This window comes from Dryobates pubescens, chromosome 10, assembly GCF_014839835.1.
Source record: "Dryobates pubescens isolate bDryPub1 chromosome 10, bDryPub1.pri, whole genome shotgun sequence".
Classification (NCBI taxonomy): Eukaryota; Metazoa; Chordata; class Aves; order Piciformes; family Picidae; genus Dryobates; species Dryobates pubescens.
The window spans coordinates 38538822-38566390 of record NC_071621.1 but is presented as its reverse complement, the minus strand read 5'-3'; the positions used below and the strand labels follow the sequence as shown (position 1 = coordinate 38566390).

General features: G+C 41.6%; 1 protein-coding gene across 1 annotated transcript in view; it reads left to right on the top strand.

The window, feature by feature from the left end:
* Nucleotides 1-27569, top strand: part of DLG2 (discs large MAGUK scaffold protein 2) — a 1098948-nt gene that overhangs the window by 123472 nt on the left and 947907 nt on the right. Inside the window, exon 4 of the mRNA XM_054164548.1 lies at nucleotides 14536-14675. Within this exon, the coding sequence (XP_054020523.1) occupies nucleotides 14536-14675 (140 nt within the window). The remainder of the gene's footprint in view (nucleotides 1-14535; nucleotides 14676-27569) is intronic.

Below are 27569 nucleotides of genomic sequence, written 5' to 3'. Positions count from 1 at the left end.
CTGTGCCTTAAGTTAAGATGGGCTCCTCCCTTGTCACCAGCTCACTGTTATGTGGAGCTGTATCCACTTTTGTCTTTGTTTTCTGAGATAAGAGGCTGGGGCATTACATGCTAATTCATGGGTCACTTCCTTCATTAGCATTTATATAATGCCCTTTAATTAGCATGTCCCATTCAGCTTCCTTGGGTTTTGCTGTCCGACACTTTTAAGGATGCTGCAGTAAAATTTTACGAATGATTTCTCTTGAAAAATTGTATTTTGTTAATAAGAACAGTTCTATGCTCATATCATTAATCTCTTCATGCTAAAGATCAAGCTTGGTATAAAAACTGGTGAATTTAGGAAATCATTTTGCAAATAATTTCCTTGTGCCTGATGCCTACTGTAAGCTTTATGGGGTCAAGAGTCCCTCTTCAGAACAGATAAAAGACCATCTCGTTCCAAAGCCCCTGAAATGGGTAGGGACACCTTCCATTAGACCAGGTTGCTTGAAGTCCCATCCAACCTGGATTTGAATGCTGTCAGGGAGGAGGCATCCACAGCCTTTCTGGACAACCTATGCCAGTGTTTCACCACCGTCACAATGAAAAATTCCTTCCTAATATCCAATCCAAATCTACCCTCTTTCAGTTTAAAACAACCATTGCTTATCCTGTCATCACACTGATGACGGCTTTCTCTCCATCTTTCCTGTAGGCCTTTTTTTAGCTAGAATACCTCTGTAAGATCTCCCTGGTCAAACTTCAGCCTGTGATGGACAATCCTAACTCTCCCAACCTTTCCACATAGGGGAGGGGCTCCAGCAAGTATATGCTTCTCTTGTGCTGTAGGCCCCAGGGTCTCATGAGAGTGGAGTAGAAGGGGTGAATCACTTCCCTTGACCTGCTTTTCCTGATGCAGCCCAGGATGCCATTGACTTTCATAGAATCACAGAATTTCTTCCTTGGAAGGGTTAATGACAAAGTTTTGCAAATTTATGTTGTCTCCACTACAGCAAGGGTGTTGGTCCAGATGATCTTTAAAAGTCACTTCCAACACAAACTATTCTATGGTTCTGTGATTCATGAATAAATGCTTAAGTTAAAGGAACTTGTACTGAGTCCACAAACCAATCAGTTACATGAGAATGAAGATAATGAGAGCTGTAAGGAGATTCCAGACCTGCAAGGACTTGTGTAAAGGATACGAGATAGATTGTCTTATTTCAATGGAGACCAGCAAATGTCAATGAATTTACATTAATTCTCTTAGCCTATACTAAACCCACAAGAATATAAAGTGAAATAAATTCAAGCATGACCAGTGCAGTCCTTTGATGTTCATGGAAACCTGCAATACAAGGTTAGACCAATTAGTGCAGTGACTGTAAATGTTAAGTGTTGACAACTAAAGTCAGTCAGTACAGTGAAAGGGTTCATTTAAAGTATAATTTATTGCATCAGAGTAGCAAACTTAAGGATTGCACTAGACATTGTGACAAATACGTTCAAGAGTCATAAGCCAGAGTTTATAAAAGTACAACCTGTAACAATTTACACTTGTATAGAAACATTCATTCAGGGTGTTTAACAAACATTAATTAATTAAGCTGTGTAACACTCCACCGTGAGCCTATGGGTAAGTCAAAGCATTCACATCTCAATTTTACAGAAGGTTAAGCTGAACTGCAGAGAGATTGATTTGCCTGAGGTCACACAGCAAGTCAGTGGAATAACTGCAAATAGAGTCTGCAGTCTGAAGTTCTCATTTCCCTGTTTTTACCACTTGTGTTACACTTCCCACTAGTAAAATGAAGAGAAAGAAAGAGGTGACTGAAGTGAGACTTGGAATATTGTTGACCCAGTTTTCTACATGTGTTCTTGCTTTTTCTGCAGCCTAGGCACATATCAAAGGGATAGGCTGGTTTTAAATTATTTATTTAGAACCTTATTCCTTTGCCATCTATACTTTACATGCTTTGAGAATTAAATATACCTGGGCAGTAAGCAGCAACCCCCTTGAGTTTCAGGCATGAAACTTTAGACGGTCAACCTCCATCCCCTGCAGCTCTGTGTTTACCCACTGCGTGGATTTGATCCTTTGGTCTGTTCATTGCCCTTGCGTACCTTGGCTTAGGGACAAGCAGTCAGCTGCACCAGGAGTGTGGATAGGAAGTGAGGACAGAGACTGCAGCCCCATAGTCATGTATGCTTGCCTTTGCAAGCACCTCACCAAAAATGAGGATGAAATTGTGTCTTAGTCCCTGTCATGTTACCTGATGGGTGTATGACATCACACGGTAGAAAAACTGAGATTGTGTATTTTGGTATCAGAAGCTGGTTAAAATTTGTTAATGAGTGCAGAAGGTGATGCCCTGTGAAGAAGCAGAGTCCTGGGCTGAGCAGATATGTACTGTTCTACTAAAAGAGACTGTGAGGTGTTTGCTGTGCAAGGGTAAGAGAGGTGCAGAGATGCTCTGAGGTGAGGCCTTGAAGTGGAGACATTAAAGGAGGTAAAGAGTTGCTATGGAAGGTGAAAGAGCTGAGAAGGAAGGTTGTATTTTAATGGTTTTTCTTAGCTTTGTATTTAAAATTATATTCAAATGAGTTTGGGTATGAAGATGCTTCTTTCTAGGTTGAAGGAAAAGGCCAGGAAGAAATTACTATTAATTCCTTATATATTGCCATGGAATTTTCCAACAAACACCCTTGCATCACATTGGGAAAGTGTCTGATTTGGATTTCTTGCTCTTGTGGTTCCTGATGTACCACACTCTGAAGCCTTACACAAGAACAAGCTGATTACCATTACTGCATTTTTCAGGTGTGGGTCATAAATATTTCCTTAAGACAATCTGGATGTCTGAGATCTTCACACCACTCAGTGAAAAACTCATTGGATTGAAAGGGGTAAAATGCTGGAAAAGGCACAAGACTGGCATATGACATTTCTTGTGCTTGGAGATCACATCAGTTCATCATAATATGTTGCATGTCCAGCCTGTTCTCAGCGTGGACAACATCAATGACTCAAGCACTTGTCTTGTTGGAAGCAGTTGGGAAAAATGCACCATACCCTGAAGTACAAACCCTGTGGTAGGTATCTGCTTCACGATGGCAAGTTATGCATGGTATGGAGTTTCAAATTAGTCTGGGGAAAAAAGGAATGGTGGTGTTAACAATCCATGGTGAATGCAAGGGCACAACATTCACAGCATGAAGAGCCTGGTGCAGATGTTCCTGTGCTGAGTTTGTTATCAAGCTGTGCTATAACAGCAAAGTTGAAATCTGCCATGTGACTCCAAGTGTTGGAAAGTAAAATATGCAAGTACCTTTCAAAAGATCAGATTCTGGGGATATAAATGGTGAGCGATGTGTGTTAGACAAGCTGTTCCCCGCTTCGCCTTTTCCTCTCCCTGGATGGCAGCTAGAACATTGTATCAGGTAGGCTGGAAGCATGTCTTCTCCATACAGTTTTGAGGACCTCTGCAACATCAGCTGTGTTTAACTATGTGAAAGAACCTCTGAGATTTCTGTTAAGCTACTGGTACCTCATTCCTGCATGGGAGCAGTGTGGGTCTTCATGTTAGTTCCGCATTGCTGTGTGCCTGAATGTTCTTCTGCAAGAACAAATTCATCTCTTTGCTCTGCCAAAGGCCATGTCTGCTTAGAAGAGGCACATACACGCTACAGACACTTCACATCCTCCTTCTCTTTTCTTGTTCAGAAGATGATACTTTAATTCTTTTAAAAACCAAATTGTTTTCACCAGAAAATATTGAGTTTAGGGAGTGCATAAATCAGTGAGATGGACCTGTGAACAGCTATGATTGATCATGAGGTGACTTAATCACTCTGTTCTTAACTTCCCCAGGATTTCTATCCTTGCCCTAGCGTTGCTTTGGCTCTCCCTGGAAGATCTGCTGGCGTGTGTGGTGTGTGAAGCCACTGACCAGTGCCATCAACCTTGACTAGCACTAGGGGCGATAACTTGACACCTTTGCCTTCTGCACAGCCCCAGCTTCTTGTGCTGTTTCATGGGCTGGAGCAAAACAATGGAAGAGGCAAGATGCAGAGCCAAATCTTTCTGGTTTTTAGAGTTTCAGCAAAATGGGTGCTGCTAAAATGTATCTGGTAGAGGTGGCCCCTGGTTGAGCTGCTGGGTATCTGCAGCTTTGGAACAACAAAGATATTCAAATTTAATTTACTGAAAATAAGAAGTGCTATAACAAAGTTTTGAACATGTGTTCAGAATTCTGTTCCTCTGCTGTGTCACACAGAATCACAGAATGTTAGGGGTTGGAAAGAACCTCTGGCGATAGTCTAGTCCAAACCCCTGCCAGAAGAGGATCACCTAGAGTAGGTCACACAGGAACACATCCAGGTGGGTTTTGAAAGTCTCCAGAGAAGGAGACTCCACAGCCTCTCTGGGCAAGCCTGCTCCAGAGCTCTGTCACCCTCACAGTGAACAATTTTTTTCTCAGCTACCCCAAAGCATGCAAGTCCCACTCTAAGCACTAGCTGTTCCATTTACCCTACCTACTCCAAACCTATTTATGTGCAGATGCAGTAGAAAAGCCTGTATAAAACTAACCTGATCGAGGACTATAGAATCATAGAATCAGCCAGATTGAAAGAGACCTCCAAGATCATCCAGTCCAACCTATCACCCAGCCCTATCCAATCAATCAGACCATGGCACTAAGTGTCTCATCCAGGCTTTTCTTGAGGATCTCCAGGGACAGTGACTCCACCACCTCCCTGGGCAGCAGATTCTAATAGCAAATCTCTCTGTGAAGAATTTCATCCTAACATCCAGCCTGAACCACCCCACCTGGGAGAACAGACTGATCCCCACCTGGCTACAACCTCACTTCAGGTAGTTGTAGACAGCAATGAGGTCTCCTCTGAGCTTCCTCTTCTCCAGGCTAAGCAAACCCAGCTCCCTCAGCCTCTCCTCACAGGGCTGTGCTCCAAACCCCTCCCCAGCTTTGTTGTCCTTCTCTGGACACATTCCAGCAAGTCAACCTCCTTCCTAAACTGAGGGGCCCAGACCTGGACACAGGACTCAAGGTGTAGCCTAACCAGTGCTGAGTACAGAGGAAGAAAAAACTCCCTTGTCCTGCTGGCCACACTATTCCTGATCCAGCCCAGAATGCCATTGACCATCTCCCTGGACAGCCTGTTTTAATGCTTGATGACTTTCTGTGAAGAAATTTGTCCTAATATTGAACCTGAACCTCCCTTGACACAACTTAAGACCGTTTCCTCTAGTCCTGTCACTTGTTACATGTGAGAAGAGACTGACGGCCTCCTCGCTCCAATCTCCTTTGAGTTTGTTGCAGAGGGCAATTACATATCTCTTCAGCTTCCTCTTTTAAAGACTAAACAATGCCAGTTCCATCATTTGTTCCTCATATGGCTTTGTTCGAAGGCCCTTCACCTGCTTGGCTGCTCTTCTCTGGACATGTTCCAGCACCTCAATGTCCTTCATGTAGTGAGGGGGCCAAAACTGAATACCAAGTGTGAACACCAGTGCCAAGTAACAAGCAAAATCACAAATGTTATAACTGAAAAGTTTTCTGGTATCAAACTCTCTAATAGAGTAGTTTAAGTGCATGTTGGAACCATTCAGATGAAAGTCTATTCATAACTTCTCTGACCCACAGTGGGATTGCGTGATGCTCCAGTAGGATTTAGAAATGCACAGTAATAACTGTTAACTGCTGCATGGAAACAAGGGAAAATCTCTCCACTAATGGCTTTGTAGACAACTCTCCACACAATGAATTAAACCTCTTCCCAAAGGTATCTGTTATTGGTGTCCGTAAATAACTTCCAGTCTCCAACTGCTATGTGCAGAACAATACACGGTGCTAAACAAAATTGAAGGTTTGTATTTAAGCTTGTTGAGAAAGAACTTGATACAAACCATCGTTTTTCAAAGGAAACTTATTTTATGAAAGGAAATTTTGCCTTGGCCTCTTAGTGCTTCCTTAACTGTCACTTTCGATTGCTTCATAATATTAACAGCACTTTCTGCTTACATAGATTTCTACTGGAAAAACTCCTGGGACAGGTTCACTTAAAAGCCTGGCTGTTCAGAGGTGCACAGCAGCCAGTGTGTGCCCATGATCCTGCTCTGACTCTTGCAGATTGTGTATTGGTCTGCAGGCCCTGGACATTACGTTTAAAATGAAACCTCACTTTAGGCTTTGGGGCTTGCTCCTCTTTTTCTGCAACAAGCTTCAGAAACACAATGAGCAGAACTGAGTGTGGCATCTACTAATTTTATCTACTGTGCCTACTTTCAACTGTCTTTATGTGTATTATTGAACTTGTCTCCTGGTTTTGTTTCTTGTTCCATTTGAAAAAATTGGCAGCCACAGACGTTAACCACAAGATATTGTCAGTGGTAAGTGCTCAAATCCAGACTGTGATGCTTATTTATGAATAAGACTTATAGAACCATGGATCCATTTGGGATGGAAGTGACCTTTATAGGTTATTTAGTTCAGTGAGCAGGGACATCTTCAACTAGAGCAGGTTGCTCAAAGCCCCATCCAACCTGACCTTGAATGTTTGCAGGTATGGGGCACATACCACGTACCTGAGTAACATGTGCTAGTGTTTCACTGTCCTCATTGTAAATGTCTTATTTATATCTAGTCTAACTTTCCCCCCTCTTAGTTTAAAACCATTATTCCTCATTCTATCACAACAGGCCTTGCTAAAGATTGTTCCCACCTGTTTTACAGGCCCCCTTTAAGTACTGAAAAGACACAATAAGGGTTTTCCTGAAGCCCTCTTTTCTCCAGATTGAGGTTAGAATGTATAGGTAAAATGGTGGTAATGCACTCAATATCATCACTGAACAGGCTTAAATATGCCCTTAGGATCTGAAAATGCTTTCTAGTTTTCATTGTAAACATAAACATTATTCACATAAAGAGGGCTGCAGCAATTATTTGGTCTTCTCTGTACACAACAATCTGTGTTGAATATTTTGTTCTCCCTGGATTTTGGACAGCTGCCTTCAAGACAGATCTTCCCAACTGGGAAGTTTGAGTGAGCTCTGACTGTATTTTGGGCATATTACAGGAACAGATCTTGATACTATTGTGCAGCAAAGACAGAATTACTCAGAAATTATTATTTAAAAAACCCACAACATCTAAATACCTATTGTGAAGTTTATTAATTCCTAACCATTTGGTTATTTATTGCAGTATATAGAGTGTTTCAGAGTTTTTACGATAAAAAGATAACATTTGCTCAGGCAGGTACCTGCTTAGGAATGATCCTGCCTCAGATTCTTGCAACCTAGATGTGCAAAGGATCACAAGACAGATTCACAGGGACCCCAAAAATTATCTGTGCCAAATAGAGAGGATTTGCTGAAGCTCAAGAATCCAGACAGGTTAATAAAAGAAACTGTATTTCTTGCTGCCTACTTTAATACATGTTCTGCTAGAGTATGCTGCTTTTAATAGATTTAGGAACATTTATCAATTGTAGGCATTTGGCAGGACACTGCCTCCCCGGTTAGCACTGCACCATTTCACTGCCTGCATGGAAAAGGTTTCTCTCCTTCTGCAGTAACTCTTGCTGTTGTGTTGGTATTTGTTTGTCATGCAATCAAAGCTTATGTTTGAAAACCTTGCCACGGGGCTCCTAAATTTCATTTTGACTTGACATATCTTTGTGTTAGACCAGCCAATTGCAAAAAATAGGCCTTGAGCTTTTCCTTTGCTGTTGAATCTCACACCACCTTTATTAGTGCAGACCCGAGGCAAATATTATGGAGCCCTGGGTTGAGATACAGCTAGAATGGGAAAGGCATTTTTTTACTGCTGGTGCTTTATTGGGGAATGTTAGTGGGGGCAGGCTTGAGCTCACAGTGACCATGAATTTATACACCACCTTGGTAACTGGAGAGATGCCATTTCTCACACAGGGTCTGTGTCATAGTCCTACTTTCATTGAGAACTTACGCAATTTCAAGTTACCCTTTTCCCATCTCTTACTTTTTATTTTCTCTTTCTTATGACAGCTATTTTGCTCAATATGGAAACACTTCACTTGGAAAAAAAACCACCAAAAAACATAGCTATGTTTGATGAAGGATGTAATTTAACCTCTCTTTGGACTGCTTCCATGGGCAGGGCCTTTAAAGCCCTTTACTGGCAGGCTGGTACAACTCCTGTATCGATCACTTCCTTGCTACTTCGACCATGCGAATCAGTTTTCCTTCTTGAAAACCATCCTGCACAATCCTTCTTACTCCTACCTAATAATTCAGACCAGATGGCTGAAGCTGAGCCAGCATAATCTACTCCCCAGGATATAAATGATGCCGCTTAGATGTATGTTGTCATGTTCCCTCAGTTAATAAAAAAGACTTGCAGCAAGCGCATGTAAAAATTGACTTTAGTTTGCTTTGCAGTTTTCTGCCAGACAGTAGCCATTTGTGCTGGGGTACACAATATTAAAAGGTACATACCAGACACTATCCTACGCATAGACAAAAACACTGCCCCAAATTTACTGGGAAGGAAACAGCTTGTGTTGGTGTGTTGCCTTAGACCCCCTTTCCACCTTGTCCCTGAGTGCCCTGGAAAAACAGATGGGAGTTATACCGCAAAGCAAGTCAGGGCCCTGGCACAGCATAGGAGAAATTAATTCCATGGCTAAGGACCTCTAGAAAGAAGAGTAAAAAAAAATAATTCTTTTTGTCTTGCAGAATATTTGTTCCAATTCTCAATCTGGGTCTACAGAAATATGATGCATAGAGAAGTCATTTCTTTGGTAATGGGATTCCACATTGTTAAACACAGGATCACAGCATGTTAGGGGTTAGGAGGGACCTCCAGAGATCATCTGGTCCAACCCAGTTACAAAAAAGTACAGCTCTCTGCAGAAGCAACAGTTAACTGCAGATACCTGAATATTGGTGTAACTTCCAAATTGTCTCAAGATCTGCATGAGTGAAGGGGGGTGGGGGTGGGAAGAAGCATGTCACAAGGAAATGTTCTTTCATTGCTAAGTGCAGGTGAAGGTAACAGCTTTTGGAACAGCTGTCAGCACGGAGTACTCTCTTCCGGAAGGTCAAAACACGCTGTGGTGGGTTGATGTCTGCAAATTTGGATGGTGTTTGGTGCATGGAATAGTTCGTTCACACTACTCTCGTAAATGGCTACATGTACTTTCAAGTCGCTGGGGAGGCAGCATTTGCTGACACATGCAGTACAACTTCAGCTAAGTGATGTACAAGATTATCCTTTCAAGTTTAATTGTTTGTGTTCTATAAAATATAGATAGTGTCATAAAACCTGCCATTGGCTTGTTTGTTACTGGAATACAGGCTTTCCTCTTTCTCCCCTTGTATTTTAAAACACAGAAGAGGTACTAGAGATTTTTCTTTGTATTTTGCACCCTATGGCCTTGGAAACCCCATCTTTTGATATTCTGACTTCACAGAAACACAGAATCACCAAGGTTGGAAGAGACCTCAAAGATCAAGTCCAACCTGTCACCACAGACCTCATGACTAAACCATGGCATCAAGTGCCACATCCAATCCCCTCTTGAACACCTCCAGGGATGGTGACTCCACCACCTCCCTGGGCAGCACATTCCAATGGTGAACAACTCTCTCAGTGAAGAACTTTCTCCTCATCTCCAGCCCAAACTTTCCCTCGTGTGGCTTGAGTCTGTGTCCACTTGTTCTGGTGCTGGTTGCTTGAGAGAAGAGACCAAGACCTAACCCTTTGCATTAATTAGGCATGTGCTAAGTGCAGCTGCCAGTCAGCTGGTGTTAAAGAGGTTTATTGGGGTGACCACAGCTGCTTGGTGCACCAGGACACATGTGCCTTGATGGCTAAATATCTGAATGTACGTGAAAATACTGAGATGCATTTGGTACCTGCCATCACTCTTCTGCATAGGCAAAAGTCATATGGATGCCAAAGCTATCCCATATACTTCATCCAGCCTTGGTGCTCCAGCAGGACGATGCTAAGTTACACTGTTGAAGGTGGGTCAGTAGGAAGGAGGGCACTAAGATGCATAAACAGGAGTGAATCCCAACCACTTTCCCTTCTGACTTCAAGTCACACTGTTGAGTATCTTGAATAAAGGAGAAAGTATGTAGGAGTGAGTGGCTCCTGCCTCATTCCTGGCACACCAGGGATTTGTTTCAGATTTTCTCCTGCAGCTGCATCTACCCTTCCCTGCAAAGAGGACTTTTTAAAATGGAATAATGTCCCAAATCAACTGGTGATTCTGAAGCCACTGTAAGCGGCTTATTGATTGCAAAGGGATGGACACACCTGGTGTGCTCCTCTGTGGATCTCTGCAGTCCATTCCTGCTGCTTTACTTCTCTTTGAGGCCTTGTGTAATTTTCTTAGCCAAAACTATATGGTGCTTAATGTTGTTTTTTTACTTTGAAGTGAAAGGAGGTATGAAAGTGTATGTTATTATTCTCCTCCTTTAATCTTTGCTCCAAAGTTAATCATCTCAGACCTTTAATCATCTATCTTTGTCTGAATTCCCTTCAATTTACTTCTGTCTTTCTGGTGCTGAAGTACTTACAGACATATAAGGAGTTGTATTGCTTTATCTTTTTTTTCTTCATTAGAATGCTAGTGAAAGCCCATGGTCAGAGAAGGCAGAAAGTAATTTAGGATAGTCAACATTTTTTGCCCTTTCAGATTATTTAACCCCTTTGCTATGAGACTTGTAAAATGTTCCTATAACAAATAGATGTTGTGATGCATACAAAGTGGAAGAGAAACTGCACTGGAATAATGGTTGCAGGGCTGCAGCACCAATCACCCAGAAGTCAGAAAATGGCAGCACAGATGTAATGATGCACAGTGTACTTGTCCATGGGCATTTGTGAAGTGATACTGGTGTGTTTTCTACTATGTTGATGTAGAGAAAATTTGTTTTCCCACTTCCCCAGTGAGGGAATTATCCAAAATTAAATATATCATAGCATCTTTGGGTTTACTTCACATCAGAATATATAAATTTTCTTGTATGCAATCTATCTTTGTAATGCAGAACTGACAAAATGTTTGGGCTAGGCTAAAGGAAGAGCAAGTGGAGTTTATTAAATAATCTCTTAGGAAATAAATGAATAAATTCAGTTGGACTGGAAATCCAGTAAGAGTCACTGACACTTTAAACAAACATGAATTCATTGCTTAACAAAATGTTTGGAGTGATACAGAGATTCGAACAGTTCATCTGAAGGGGTGTCTTGTGCTCAGAGAGTTCATCAATAGTAATTTCAGGAGGAGACTTGATGGGGTGCTTGGTGCCGTGGGTTAGTTGTTTGGGCGGTGTTTGATTGGTTGATGGGTTGGACGCGGTGATCTTGAAGGTCTCTTCCAACCTGGTTTATTCTATGTATTCTAATGTTGCCATTTCTAAATGAAACCTGAACTTGTTTTCTTGGAAGACAGAGAATGCGGTGCCAAGAACTGCTTGACAAAGATCTCATTTTTGTAAGATTTTAGTGTTTGTTGAATTATCTTCCTGTAAGCCCCCACATGGAGACAGACTGTATTTTTATAATGTTACATAACAATTACCATGCTCCCACAACTACTTATTATGACCTTGTCTCCAACCTGGATTCTACAGCTACTTGATCCCATCTCCTCCTTTACACCTCTTTTTTCCAGCCTCAGTAGCATTCAGCCTTTATCCTTTCCTAGTATGATTGCACCTCTCAGGTAATGGAGATAACTCAATAGAGCAGCTTTTACTCAGAGCAAATTACAGCTCCTATTCACTGCTAACCCTGATTGACTGCAAGTTGGTGGCTGCCCTTGTTCCATGGAAATGGCAATTTTAGCTTATGAAATAACAAAGTAACCAACTAAGTGAATCTTCCTTGCTTTCTTCTGTAACCACATAAGTACACTGAAATATTCTTCTCTGCACACCAGTGATCATTATTCTGGTGAAAGCAACCCACAGCCTCTTCAGAATAGATAAGGACCTTTATAAAGAGACTGAGTTTTTAATATTTTTCTTGTACATGTGCATGCATATGCAAATGAGGTGCTCACATTATTTTTAATGAAAACACCAGGGCAAGGCAGCCTTTAAAGTCAAAGCACTGCTCTGCTGTTCCTTGACTGACTACTGTCAACCCAATTAACACTCTGATAACAACAGCTACGCCATCCGATTGCTACTGCCAGAGGGCAATTTCTAGTTTGTTTCTGCAAAGTATTTATTTAGAGATAATTACATATTAGCCTGATATGTTTTACTTGCAGTTACAATACAAATTGACCTGGTATTGAACCATATATTACAACTGTTTGCAATTATACTATGACTGTTCAAAATGACCATACAATTTCCCCATATCAAGAATAGAGAAAATTCCTCCTCTCTCATTGCAACTATCCTATAGCTTGGAATTTTAAAAGTAGGTCCTATTTTAAATGGTGGTCTTAAATGTTCTTCTCATTAAAAAATACAGTATCTTAAACAGAAATCTGTGAAATGTGTTAGTACCCACTTCCTATGTATCACAATTTTAACTATAATATTAAAATTTCTGATTTTTTTCCCATTATACATGAGAAATAGAGTACATAATGAGTCAGAAAGTTGTAAGAGTAGTAAGAAGAAAAGTTCAGTTTTAGTTGTTACCAAAGAGGGAAGAAGGGCTCCTAGAAATCTGGCCAGAGATTTCACATGAGGATGAGCTCAGTACTTTTGACTGTACCTTGAAAGATGCAGAAAATCAGGGTGCCTCTTCTGCGTGCCTCCCTGTGTCTCCTCCTGCTCCTTCAGTTCTGCTTGTCACACGCCATCTATTTTGGGCTCCTGTCATGCAAAAGAGCATGTAACAGAAAATTCAGGCGTGCTTCCACAACACATAGTTTGTCGTACTCAAACCCAGTCTTTCTCACTTAGATGCGGGATCTGACCCTGTATTACAAAATCCCCAGCTCCCTCTGAAGTTGAGAAGTGACTTCAATGTTTTCCTTTTTGCCCGAGAGGTTCTCTGGCTAGTACTGAAAGATTCTTCTCTTCTGGTTGAAGAAGCTTTCCTGGGGAATGTACTCTTTATTTTGAGACATTCTGGAGCATCCTGGGCTGTTTGAGCTTCTGATACTGCCAGGTATAGATTTATCACAGGTTCCGTTAAGAAATGTTTTCTGATTGCCTGGTTACTTTAGAGCTATTATTAATTCCCTTATATTTAAGATGTAAACAGAACATTTCTTCACAAAATAAAACCTACAGTCATGAATGTATATGGAAGACATTAAGTCTTGACTTTCCCCATGTAATTTATTGATCTAGAAACCTTCAGAAAGGTTTCTCAGTCCCCTTCTCAGCCTTTCCTAACACCTACCTGCTGAGGGTCATGCCTTCCCACAATTTTTACACTTTAGGTAGCTCTCATTAGAGAGAGATGTTTGTTGAAAGGATGGTAGTTTTTATAACCCATTTCTTCTCTGAAGTCCCAGAGGAGGGTATCCAGGTAGATGGATACCATTCTCTCTCAAAGTATTTATTTATTTATTTTTATCCAGGAGAAAGTCTCTCCATTTTTAGTAATTTCTTTTTCAATGACTCAAATATCTCTGCTAGATAATGCAATTATCTGTCCAAAGACTTCTTGCCCCAAGGAAGAGAAACACTTTTTGTTTTTCTTTTTTTTCTTTTAAGTCTCCTTAGGTCATTACGTGCACAAGTGTCCATGAAAATGTTTTCACTGCTGGATCTTGTATATCTGTTCATACTCCATGGAAATAAGTGTGATAGAAAGAGCTGAACAGCATAGCAATACCTGGCTTGTTGCATACTCTTGGTTGAAAAGAAACATTAGCTATCCTCTTCTGAGGACAACAGGTTGAAGTGATGAGTCCACAGTCTTCCTTCAAGTTGTGCATAGAATCATAGAATTGTTAGGGTTGGAAGGGACCTCAAGGATCTTCCAGTTCCACCCCCACCTCTGACATGGGCAGGGACCCCTCACACTAGGTCAGGTTGCCCAGATCCATATCCAGCCTGGCCTTAAAATCCTACAGGAGTGAGGCCTCCACCACCTCATCTCACTTAAAAAAAATTCCCGAGAGCACCTGTAGTGCTAGGAGTGGCTTAGGTATTGTAGTGAGTGTCTGACAGCAAGCTTCTCTTGGGGTATTTTACATGTTCAAATATTAATTTGCCATTTAAAATGGTCTGTTACTTGCTTCTCCCTGTGTAAGGGTCTGTTCTACCTGTATTGTTCAGATGTGCATGCTAATATGTTCTTCGGATCTCCTCTTATAACTATTATTGCTTTACTTCTTTGAACTTATTTGTAAAGACCTCTTTCAAATGAGAGTATACCTCAAGAATCTCACTGACATTTTAGAGAACAGATTAGCACATTGGTGCTTTCTAGTAAGAATGTAGTATTTATTTATGATTATGATGATAATATGAGAGAATGTATCAGCCAAAGAAAACCACCAGGGATTCTCAAGCACACATGTCAAATAACATCTTTCACTTGTTCCTCTTTACAAACAGATATTCAAGAGTTTTATGAAGTGACACTGCTAAATTCCCAGAAAAGCTACGAGCAAAAAATAGAAGAAACAAATCAAGTTGCAGAGAAATGGGAGAAGACATCTGCTACAGAACATGATAATCTACAGAAAAACCAAGAGGTAATTTAACAGATTAAGAATTAATATATATATATATAATGAGTGAGATGTCTGAAGCCTGAGAAAGGCCATGCAATGATTTTTAAGACTGAAAGAATGACCTTAATTAAGGAATTAGATTAGGATATGGAAGATGTATAGTGTTATCCATCTGACTGTGAATGTGTTGCCAATTCTTTCAATTGTCATCTGACAAAGGGAGAAGTAAAAACTTCTCTTTTTCTCATCCTTGGTGTACTTTACCTGATACTTTGTGTCTGCAATTACACCCCAAAGAGAATATATATCCTCTGCTTGCTAATAACCACTAAATAGTCCAATGATTGTATCTTGTGTAGAAATGTGAATAGGTCTTTTCATATTCATAGGACTGACACTGGGCTGAACATTTCCATAGCCCAAGTGCACAGAGATTTCAAGTCAAATAGCCTCTGTATGAGGAAGAGATACGTGGAAGAAGGTTACACACCTCTGGTTCTTTTTGGGTTTGTTTTTGATTTTACTCTAGCCAGTGGAAGGATTTGAAACCTTTCTTTGTTACCGACTCTAATCTTCTTCAGTCTGTCTCCAGATTATTATTAACTAAATTAGAAATCTAAACTAATTGCCTCCTACCATGTTTGCTTTTCAAAGAAAAAAAACAAAATCCACAGAACCAAGCCATAAATTGCTCTGTTCTTAAACAGTGAGACACAAATAGAGTGGGCACAGACTGCAAACTGCAAATCTCCAGAACAAAATGAAAGATGAATGAAACATAAACTTTTCCATTGTTGTTATGGTTCAAAAGGAATTTCAAGTTTTAAAAGTTGTTCCAGAACTTTTTCCATTGGCATGATTGTTTTTGAGAGCTTTCTTCTATTTTTTCCGATGTAACACTCACAAACAAATTGTGGTTCTACATGACGTTTTATATGTGATTCTTTAGACAGATAAATCTCAATTGCAGTTGACTAAAAACTCTCTGAAGAAATTTATTGTAAAAATTAATTAGCAAAGGAAGCTTGCAGAATTAATGAGAACAAGCATTCTGATTTTGAGCAAAATCAGAGCAAATGAATCTTAACATTAATGTGGGATATATCCCATGAATGATTTAACGTTTGAGTCCCAGCTTCAGAGCACAGCTAGCTAATCTGGCTTTTCGTTAGGTTTGGTTTGTTTTGGGTTTTTTCCCTCCACAAGCTATATGCTTTAAAATGGTGAAAGTGTATTGCAGCATGTTATCTCTTGGAGCACCTGAGAAAGACACTGGATCACAGACTGTCTTTTCATTCTGGCCTCATTAAAGCGTTCGACCGCCCATCACACCTACCTTAACCTTGCTGTTATCTGAGAGCTGTGCTGTCGTTCTTGTCCAGCAGCATTTAAACTCCAAATTCACTGCTGAGAATAACAGAATGTACAGGGATAAACCCAAACCTTGCTCATCTTATGTCAAAGATGTTCTTATTTAAAGAAAAACAATACAAAACTGTTATTTAGAAACTGGACTAATGATTTCAAGCCAGGGTGCTGGCAGAGTTCAGGGTACTCTCATTTTCAAATTTGCCATTTTTCTATAAATTTCATCAGTCTATGGGTGCACAAAAGTATTCAGTCTCTTTAAAAAGAATACCTATATCTGATTTAAGGGTCCTATTCCAGGCAAAATAAACTGGAAGTGTGGGCTTTTGGTTTGTTTTTTTCCCTTTCAACAGCACAACATACTTTTGGCGTTTCCAAGTCAGAACTGATTAGCACATGGTGAACCTACCAGCTGCAGTACAACTCCAGTAAGGTTCTTTGCTTTCTGTGGGAAATTGCCTTGTGAAAATATAACTGGATAATCTAATAAATCACATAATTTCTTATGCACTGCCTATTCCTTATCGAAACTGATGGTTTTGTACTTTCCTTTTCCATCCTCAATTACACGTCCCAAATGTGGAAATGAAAAGCCTCCCCCTTTACATGCAGTGTTCCTCTGCAATAAAAGCCTAGGCATGATCATTCCATCAAGAGGCCATCCCAATTCCATGCCTTCCACTTGAAACCTTTCTTGACTGTCTCTATGTTAATTTTCAGTATGCACTTACTCTTTTCTACAAACAACGGAATTAACAAAATGTGATTGTTTGGGTTTCCTTCTCCCTAGTTTTACTTGCATGCTTCTAATTAAAGTGTGTCCTGTTCAGGTATTGACCCTGAGGGAGCTCCCGGTCCTCATGAAACCAGTAAATATGTCCTTGGTTTTTATTCTGCTGTTAACAGCTTTGTTGGTAATTAGAATGATAAGAGATATTAATGCTTCCACACGCAAGTTGCAATATTACCTGTCACATTATTATCGCATTTCACCCTGTACAGAAGCCAAGCATGTGTGGCAGTGTATCTGGCAGAGCTGTAAATATCATAGACAAAAATAATTTCAGTGGGTGGGTGTTAGTGAATAAGGAAGAAAGAAGAACATATAGGAATGTGGGGTTTTTTGTCCATGAATCTATTCATGGTGTTTTCCCTCCTCTAAATTCAACTTAAGAAAATTAACTTAAATTGGTGGATAGTTTCAGAATCTGAAACTGTTTAGGACATGTTCACTGTTCACTAAAAATATTTACTGGGTTCTACTTTTGAGGGCTTTTATTTCTTTCATATATTCATACAGCAAACAAGGAATGTGACATGTCAGGCAATACATGAAAAGGTCCAACATGATCTGGGAGCCCCAGAACACAGTTCTGAAGAACTGTAAAAAATCATGCTGTCCATTTCCTTGCCCTAGTGCAGTTCAACTGACATATGTTTGTCTGATCTGTTCTTTAAAGCCTTGCATGGTGGAGAGTCAAGAATTTCTCCAGGTAACTTATTCCCTTACCCCTGAAGACAAACTGCAGCTTTCTAACTGCAGTTAGAACCCATTAGGTTTTGTTCAATTTGCAGGAGATGTGGAGAACAGTTTATTCACGCCTATTTCAAAATGCACTTCAACATGTGTTTAAATAGACGATATATGATAACAGGAGCTTCCAGCTTCTCTGCTTTTCTTTCTCTCACTCTTTTAAAATGACCTTTGTGACCTGCTCTTCCTCAGCAGGGTTGTCAGTTTAGGTAACATGCCCATTTTACAATAACTGCTGGGTCCTAATGAAAAATCTTGAGGTTTTTTTGAAAATATTTTGTGGCTTAGACTTTTCTCAAAGGAGCTGTACTTAGAGGTATGAAATATGTTAGTTTCTAAAACAAAAAGCCTTTTGGTAGTGTGGCCAGGCAATTAGTCTTGACAGTCCAGGCACTGTACATCTCTCTCTGTGTCTCAACCTGTATAAAAAATATTCCTGGAAACAACTCTGGAAGATATGTTTGTTAATGAAAATACTTACTGCAGACTTTAATTACTTGCTATTAAGGATACTTCCTGAAGTCTGTCGGTTTAAGAGGACTGAAGAACTGAGTCATGGAGAAAATTGGGAGCTACAGTGTCTGAGGTAGCTTACCATGTTCAAATACCAGTTCTGATCCATAGCTTGTGGTGCACTGCATAGGAAGAAATTGATGTCCAGGGTTAAGGTGCACAAAACCAAAACACAACAATAATCAAGAGGAGTGTGGCTAGGAGTCAAAAGAAGTAATTCTTTCCCTTTACTGTGACCTTGTGAGACCCCACCTTGAATACTGCATCCAGTTCTAGTGTCCCCATTATAAGAAGGACATAGAACTGTTTGAATGAGTCCAGAGGAGGGCCACAAGGATGATCCAAGGGCTGGAGCACTGTTGCTGTAAGGATAGGCTGAGTGAGATAGTATTGTTCAGGCTGGAGAAGAGATGATTCTGGGGGGACCTTATGGGTGCTGTTCGATATGTAAAGGGAACCTACATAGAAGCTGGAGAAGGACTTTTCACAAGGATGTCTAGTGATAGGGCAAAGAGGAATGGAGAGTACGTTTAGACTAGATCTTAGGAAGAAGTTCATCAGTGTGACAGTGGTGAGACTCTGGAATAGGTTGCCTAGAATGGTTGTGGGTGGTGAGACTCTGGAATAGGTTTCCCAGAGTAGTTGTGGATGCCCCCACTCCCTGAAGATGTTCCGACCTGGTTTATTCTATGTATTCTATTCTAACACCAGGCTGGATGAGGCCTTGAGCAACCAAGTCTAGTTGAGAGGCATCCCTGCCCCTGGTGGGGAAGTTGGAGTAGATGATCTCTGAGGTCCTTTCTAGCCTAAGTCGTCCTCTGTTTCTATGATAACAAATTTAAAGAATGGGGCAAGATGTCATCATAGAATAATAGAATGGCTTGAATTGGAAGGACCTGCCGCGGGCAGGGACACCTCCCACTGGACCGCGTTGCTCCAAGCCTCATACAACCTGGCCATCATTTCCAGGGATGAGGTGTCCACAGATTATCTGGGGAACCTGTTCCAGTATCTCTCCACCCTCATTCTCTTACAATCTGCCTCCTTAACACATTTGTACCTTATGCTAATCAAGATTCAAAACCATGTTCCCTTTTGCATAAGTAAGACCGTAGCTAGACTTCTCTTGCATTCTTCTTATGAAGAGGGTATTTGGTTGTGGTGTTTTCCAAGGACATGGAAATCCATATTCAGATCCCTTCTTGATCAGAGAGGAGCTGATAGTACTTCTCTTCTCACCCATGAGAGCGCACTAGGCATTGTGCTGGCAGGTATAATTTTGCTTATTCTTGTTGAGCTGTTGCCATTTTATATGGAATAGTTAAATATTTATTGGGACAGAGTGCTGACACATGACTCTGTGGCCTATTTTGTCATCTTTGGAAAGGGGAGAATTTAACAGAAAATATTAAAACACTACTCCAAATGCCTTGTAGGTAAGGCACTGTCACAGGAGCCATACATTCATTCATCGTAAACGTCATTTAGGGCATGCAGGATGTTATGTTCAGCTGGAGTGATGTTGGCACATAGAGAAGGAAGTGTGTTTGGAAATTATTTACCTGAGCAGGTTGTGAAGATGTGTAAGGAACACGTACCTGGTGAATGCTGTCAGTGCTTATCTATTGAGCTGAGTTGGTCCAAATAAGCTCATTCGGGGAACAGAGAGGTGCCAGGTAGCTGCCTTGAGAACATGGCTGTGGAGAGTTGATACTACAAAGATAATGTGCCTTCAGAGTTTCTGACAATCTCAACTGCTTTTTAGCTAAGTCATTTCAATGCACAGTAATAAAATACTTGCATTGTCTTAAACCAAGCAACAATTCTGGGATTGTTTAGCCTGGAGAGGAGAAGGCTCAGGGGTGACCTCATTGCCCTCTACAACTACCTGAAAGGTGGTTGTAGACAGGAAGGGGTTGGTCTCTTCTCCCAGGCAACCAGCACCAGAACAAGGGGACACAGTCTCAAGCTGTGCCAGGGGAGGTTTAGACTTGAGGTGAGGAAAAAGTTCTTCACTGAGCGAGTCGTTCATCATTGGAATGGGCTGCCCAGGGAGGTGGTGGAGTCGCCGTCCCTGGAGGTGTTCAAGGGGAGATTGGACGTGGCACTTGGTGCCATGGACTAGTCGTGAGGTCTGTTGGGACAGATTGGACTTGATGATCCTTGGGGCCTCTTCCAACCTTAGTTATACTGTGATACTGTGATACTGTAATTATGTTGCCCACATACCAGGGGACCTGGCTTCCAGCAGGGCCCATGAGCAGATGCTCAGGGAAGAGTAAGAAAAGGACAAGCCTGTATAATGGGTGCTTCAGCTGCTTTACAAGTCTAATCTTAATTTGTTTGGACTAGAAATACAAAAACTGCTCGGTGCTGGGAAACTCAGTACTGCCTTATTTATTACATTCAGCCCAGTATTTACTGCAGCTAGCACGCTTGCTGGGGATGTGCCCAATCTACTGCTGAAAATCATGAAGACAGGGTTTGTTTGTAATTTCACCTCTGCCAAAGAGTTTCATTACTTCTTTGGACCAAGCTTTATAAGACCAGCACTCACAGCTTGAAAGCATTTTCTTGAAATTAGGGCTCTTAAATTGTCCCTGTTGGAGAGAAAAGTCTGGAAATGGTTTAAATTCAAGTCTTCCACTGCTCACATAAGTGCTCTCCCTCCACCCAGTTCCAGATAGGGCTGGGGAAAGGTAGCCTCCATCTCTGCCATTACAGCTTTGCAGTTGTGCAGCCGAATCAGTGGTTACTGGAGTCTGAGAGTGAGAGTGCAGGTCTGAGCCCAGCTCCTCAACTTGGCCCTTCATCACTTGCCTGGGAAAAGGTGTTCTAGCCTTCCAGAACTCTGCATTGTGTAAAACAGTCACTAGATAAAGGATGTCTCTCACTTAGATGTTGAGTAGAGAGATACAATTAAAACTGTGAGATGTGCAGAAAATACAATAACAGAGAACATAAAAGTACCTAGATGGAGGTATCCATCTGCTAAAACAAAAATTGAATTGCTCTTTAGCTATGACAATAGTATCACTGCTTGAAGCTACAGACTTCTCTCAGCTGCAGACACTCATTAAAAGACATAAATTTACCCCTGTTTTAACCTATGTTTTCATTAGTTTGGTCTCCAGTGCAACTTGTTTCTGGTCATCAGTGTTTTGACCTTTATTCAGATGGAAAATTGAGGTGAAGGAAAAGAACACTGCTGTTGCACTTACATATAAATCTGGTAGCCAAAGGTCTGCTTGTCCCTGTGCTGTAGCATGAAAAGACTATTTACTTATAGGGCATATGGCACAGATACTCTTAGCATATTGAACAAGAATCATTTATAACTGCTATGCAAGTTCAGTCATCACACACTGATCTCGTATGCACAATCTACATTCAGCTCAGTGCAATATCATTGCTTTGAGATGATGCCCAAAGACTCCAGTTCTTCATTTAATTCCTGTTGTTCCATGCATTTCTTATGTTTAGAGGCTCATTTTGCAGACAGTCAATTGAAGTGCACAAAATGAATCCTCTTGTTTCTGCTTGCTTAGGAATGCCTGCTATCTTTGTACCCAGATATTCTAAACGTAGTAATTCTCTGTCCTTTAAGTGTTGGCTGGTTATATGTTCCAGTAGTAAACCCTTTACTTAAAAATCTTCTGCCTGGAGTGATTATGAAACTATTAATCTGTTTCACACTAGAAACTGGTCTAAAAAAGGTGGACCTGCAAGACCCTTTAATATGGTTCTATAAACATTATCTTATCTGGGTTTTTGTTTGTTTTCTTTGGTGGTATCTGGGAAGTGCTTAATTTGCATGGCTTGCTGTACTCCCAGGAGCCAAATCTGATTCTGTTTAAGTGATTATACTTAATATGCAAAAGTCATTAGGTGTGATCAAACATAATGTTTCATTAGAAGCATTCAAAACATTCAGTTTTATGTGTCTGTTTCTTCACTAGATTTAGTTCCTACAGTACACATTTATCTGAGCAAATGCAGTTTGTGCCTGTGGGTAGATTTTGTACCAGAGCCAATTCCCTTGTAATTCTAAATGGCACTACGTTCCCCTTCAAGAAGATAGCAGTCTTTTTAATGGGTACAGTATAAGTGACCTCTTGGTTTTTGTTTTGCTGGTTGTGTCCCATTTGCACCCACAGATAGGCAACAAACACAACCAGATAACTGTTTAACAATAATGCTGAAATTTGGCTTCATGGTTTCCTTAATAGATAATAACTTTGCAATTCTATTTTCCTGTGCATTAATAAGGTATGCTTTGCAGAGGTTATTTTATACACTTGTCTTTTCAAACTGTTTGACTAATGTTTAGGAACGGGTAACTGCAAAGTCACTGTGCTATTTAAAACCTTATTTATGAGTAGCTGCAGCTAAATGTCTTATCCATACTGGGTCTTATCCATGCTGGGTCTCTATTTATAAAATTTTTATTTGTTCTGTAGCTTGTCAATAACTTGAGTGCCAGCACATCTGTTAAATGTCACGTTAGAGTTGCTTCCTGGTGTGTTTTAATATGGTCAGGCCAATGTTTCAATTTTAAGTTAAAAAGTTGTATGTATGTGTAATGGGTTTTAGAGGCAGACCCCCTCCCCACAACAACCATCCTCTGCTACCAAGAATGTGCTGGGTTGAGGCAGCCCCCTCTCTCCCCACCACGGGCAGGAATAAAACACTCAGACAAACGGATTGCAAAAGTGATGAAAGTTTAAATGGAAAGCAGTGAATGTTACAGAAAACCCAAAGCGCAGTGACAAAGAAAGATCCCATCCCCACCTGAGGGTGCATGCAAAACCCCCAGGGCTCCTTCTTCCCCCTCCCTCTGCTGGGCTAGTCTCAGCTGGCCAGGCCTGAGACTGCCCGTCCCCCTGTGGCCTTGGGCCTAATCAGGCCCATGGCCGGGAGATCTCTCCCCCAGTTACCAAGTCTCGGAGAGGGAAGGAAAGAGGAAGTGCCAGACTCCGCACTGGATCTTATAGTGGTGCAAAGAATTATGGTAGGGAATACACAATTTCCTGTGTCCATCCCTCTGGGCTGGACTTCTGGACACAGGAAGTGAATGCACCAGGGGGGCACCCAGCTCAAACTGCAACATGCCACCCCTGTATTTCATACCATAATCTTTGCACCCAAACACATCATCAGATCAGAAAACTTCTGATGACATGTCCGGCAGAGTCCATATCTTCATCTGGGCGTCCACTCAAACAGTCTCTCATTCAGGCTCAAGCATCAGTCCATTCCAGTTGTTCTTCCTCATGTGATGGAACCTCCCAGCGACGCAGTCCTTCTCCTGCAGTGTGAATTCCTTGTGGACTCCTTGGGACATCCTGGTCACCTGGAAATACCTCACAACTTCTCAGCCAAGCCTTTGCTCTCCTATTCAGCGGCAAATTCTCCACCCCTGGGGCAGGCCAGTCGGAACAATCTAGCTCCACGACTGCCTTTTTCAATCCATCCAGGGTGCCACAGCCAACCGCTTTCACGCGGACCAAAGCTACACGGATGCATGTCAGAGGCACTCCGCACCCCCCGGCTGGGCGCTCGCGTACCGAGGCAGGACAGCATCCGGCTGCACAACCTCCACCCCCGGCAGAGGGAGGAGCTGCGCCACAGCCCGCTGAAGAAGCAGGGAGGCGGAGCCAGGTGCTCGGCGCCATTTTCGGAACACGTCCGAAAACACCAGGGAAAGATTTACAGCTGCCGCCGCCGCCTGAACGCAGCCCGGCTCGGGCGGTGCCGCCGCCGCCGCTTGAACGCGGCCCGGCCCGGCCCCCGCCGTCTCTGTCGCCGCGATGCAGAGTCCGAGTCACCTCCAGCAGTCGCTTGCCCGCTTGCCGCGGGTGTCCGCTCCCCGCAGCGGCCGCGGGCCGACCACGCTCTGCTTGCCGCTGCCCCTCCTCCGCTCCCTGCCGCTCCGCAGAGAACGAGGAGAAGGCAGGTCTCGCCTTCTTAGGCTACTCGAGCATTCTTAAGCTACCCTGGGCAGAAAGTCACAGAAAGAACCACCCCTCGCTGTTCCCAAACAACAGTAGGGGCTTCCATGCCATCAGCCACGCACCAGGTATCCTTCTGCAGCCCACAGGAGTTCACACAGTCGCCCCGGTAACACAAAACCTGAGCCCCAACTTTCCAAACCCAAACCGACGCCCAGAACTAAATTTAAACTCTCCATCTTTTGCAATCCGAGCTGCAGTTGGCCCCACGTTGGGCGCCAAAATGTAATGGGTTTTAGAGGCAGACCCCCTCCCCACAACAACCATCCTCTGCTACCAAGAATGTGCTGGGTTGAGGCAGCCCCCTCTCTCCCCACCACGGGCAGGAATAAAACACTCAGACAAACGGATTGCAAAAGTGATGAAAGTTTAAATGGAAAGCAGTGAATGTTACAGAAAACCCAAAGCACAGTGACAAAGAAAGATCCCATCCCCACCTGAGGGTGCATGCAAAACCCCCAGGGCTCCTTCTTCCCCCTCCCTCTGCTGGGCTAGTCTCAGCTGGCCAGGCCTGAGACTGCCCGTCCCCCTGTGGCCTTGGGCCTAATCAGGCCCATGGCCGGGAGATCTCTCCCCCAGTTACCAAGTCTCGGAGAGGGAAGGAAAGAGGAAGTGCCAGACTCCGCACTGGATCTTATAGTGGTGCAAAGAATTATGGTAGGGAATACACAATTTCCTGTGTCCATCCCTCTGGGCTGGACTTCTGGACACAGGAAGTGAATGCACCAGGGGGGCACCCAGCTCAAACTGCAACAGTATGCAGAATGGTGTCATCCTGTGGACAGAAATACGTCTTATGAGAATAAATCTTATGAGGAGTGACTGAGGGAGCTGGGGCTGTTCAGTCTGAAAAAGAGAAGGCTGAGGGGAGACCTCATTGATCTCTACAACTGCCTGAAAGATCGTTGTAGAGAGGCTGGTGCTGGTCTCTTCTCACAGGTGATTAGTGACAGAACGAAAGGAAATGGCCTCAAGCTGTGACTGGGTAGGTTTAGACTGGATATTAGGAAAACATTTTTCATGGCAAGAGTGGTCAGGCATTGGAATGTGCTGCCCAGGGAGGTGGCTGAGTCACCAACCCTAGGTGTTCTTAAAGGTCGTTTGGATGTGGTGCTTGGGGATATGGTTTAGGGGTGAACCTTGTAGAGTAGGGTTATTGGTTGGACTTGGTGATCCTGAGGGTCTTTTTGATCCTGAATATTTCTGTGATTCTGTGAAATTCTCCAAAGTGCAGTATTGTGGCCTCCATATCCCAGATTCCTACAGGAGAGTTTTCTGATGAAGTCCTGATGAGGAAAGCAGAGCAACATTTATGCCATGTCATTCTGCTTTTGCCATCTCCTTGTGTTTGCACAGTTAGACATGCTCACATAAAAAGTCTTTTCCTTTGTTGCCTCTCACTTTTATTTTAATGTCACCATCATATCAGTGTGCCTTACAGAAAAGTTTAGAGGACTCACTTGTCTGACAGGTTCTTTCTGTCAGGAAGATTTAAGTTAGTTTAATAGTTCTTAATTTAGTCTAATAATTGTTTACTGCTGACATTGGTGGGAGGGGGCACAGAACTGGGATCTTACCATTAAACAAACTAAACCAGATCAGAAATGATGAAAGAGTCACATCCACCAGATCTAGTTTATTTGGTTTTATCATTTTACATTTATATAATACACCTATGAAACAACCTCTAGACAGTTTTCTGATCTGGCACTTGTTATTACATCTGCAAAGGACTGGGAGCAGGCCAGAACAGCTGCTAGAGACCAGAAACAATAATTATCTCCAGTGAAAATTTGCCTGACTATTAACCAGCACAGAAAATGAGCCAAACTTTTAATTAAGCAGTGGATCTCTATTGTGATAGGCATTGAGGTTGGACTATTGTGTAAATTCCATGTGTGTGTATTAAGGTCAAAAATTATACACATATTATTTAAAGATAGTAGGAAAATATTACTTAATTGCTCTTGCAATTTTAACATATTTTTCTTTTCTAAAAATGAATATTTTACAATATATAATATTTTAACAAGGGCATACTAGAGTAACCTGAAAAAATCTTACATAAAAGTACCAGAAGGTCAAAAATTATACACATAGTAGTTAAAGATAGTAGGAAAATATTACTTAATTGCTCTTGCAATTTTAACATATTTTTCTTTTCTATAAATGAATCTTTTATAACATATAATATTTTAACAAGGGCATACTAGAGTAACCTGAGAAAATCTTACATAAAAATACCAGAATGTCCTTATAGGCTTCTACCCCAGCTGGCAGATCCTTCATACACTGTGTGATATAATTCATTGTATCTAATAAGATTCTGAGAAGCTTTACTTTAACCACCTGCAAAACCAAATACATCAACTCTTAAAAACATGGCTGTTTGCCCTATAAATCTGTAGGAGTTCTGTAAAATTGATATGCAGGGACAAATGTACTGTAGTTAAGTTTCACTCTAAAAATATTTCAGAGCAATTTGTCTCACTTACACGTTTATTAGCTCTGCTCATTCACCAGTCTGAGCAACTGAACAAGAGAATCCACTGCCCTCCTTGTGCAGAGGACTCAGGTCTCCATAGAGAGGTTTAAGAGCCTATTATATATTTCTGCAGTCTACCAATACTTCTTCATTAAAATGATTCTTAAATAGTTCCCAAGAATAAAAAAAAATATCACCCCAAGACTTCTGGATCATATAAAGATCACTCTGGGAGTGATTTCCTGGACAGGTGCCTATTTCTTTGCTCAGTAAGACAAATATATATGGAAGAGAAAATATCCTTCCTGTTGTGCTTAGTTTTGTACAAACTGGGACAGATACTTGCAGATTTTAACAAACAATAAATACAATACCAAATGTGACAACCTGGGAAATTAAAAGGAAGCTGTAAACTAGAAAATGCAATTTAGCACCATCATTTTATGTGCAATACTAAACAACAGGACTGTAACCATAGGGCTTTATGCATTTTCACCTTGTACATTTTACACATTTGACTGTGCTTAACCATCACCTGCATTTAATCTGTAGCAAGTTGTAGTGAAAACTGCCTCTGGTTTAGAGATGAAACAATTTACTTTTTGTTTACAATTATGCTGTATAGATGGATCATGAAAAAGCATTGTTCTAGACCTTTGTGTACTGTGAAGGACTGAAATCTGCCTTTAGCTGTTCTCCTCCTCCTTGAAAACAGCTGGTAGGAACATACTTCTTTTTCCCATGTCATCTTGGTCCATTTACCTATCCGGTCAGCCTTGTATAGAGATCACTTTCTGGGCTTATTTCTCTAAACCTGTTTATCTCACTGGAAAACCTCTGCTGACTTCCACTTTTCTGCCATATCAACACCACGCTGTTTGTCGTACTTTTAAGGAATGTCATGGCCTGTCTCTTCTCTGCATGTCTACTCTTGTACTTCCCTAGCAAGTGACCTTCACATCTGGTGCTTTAACTCTTTATGTTGTATTCACTGAGGAACTTTC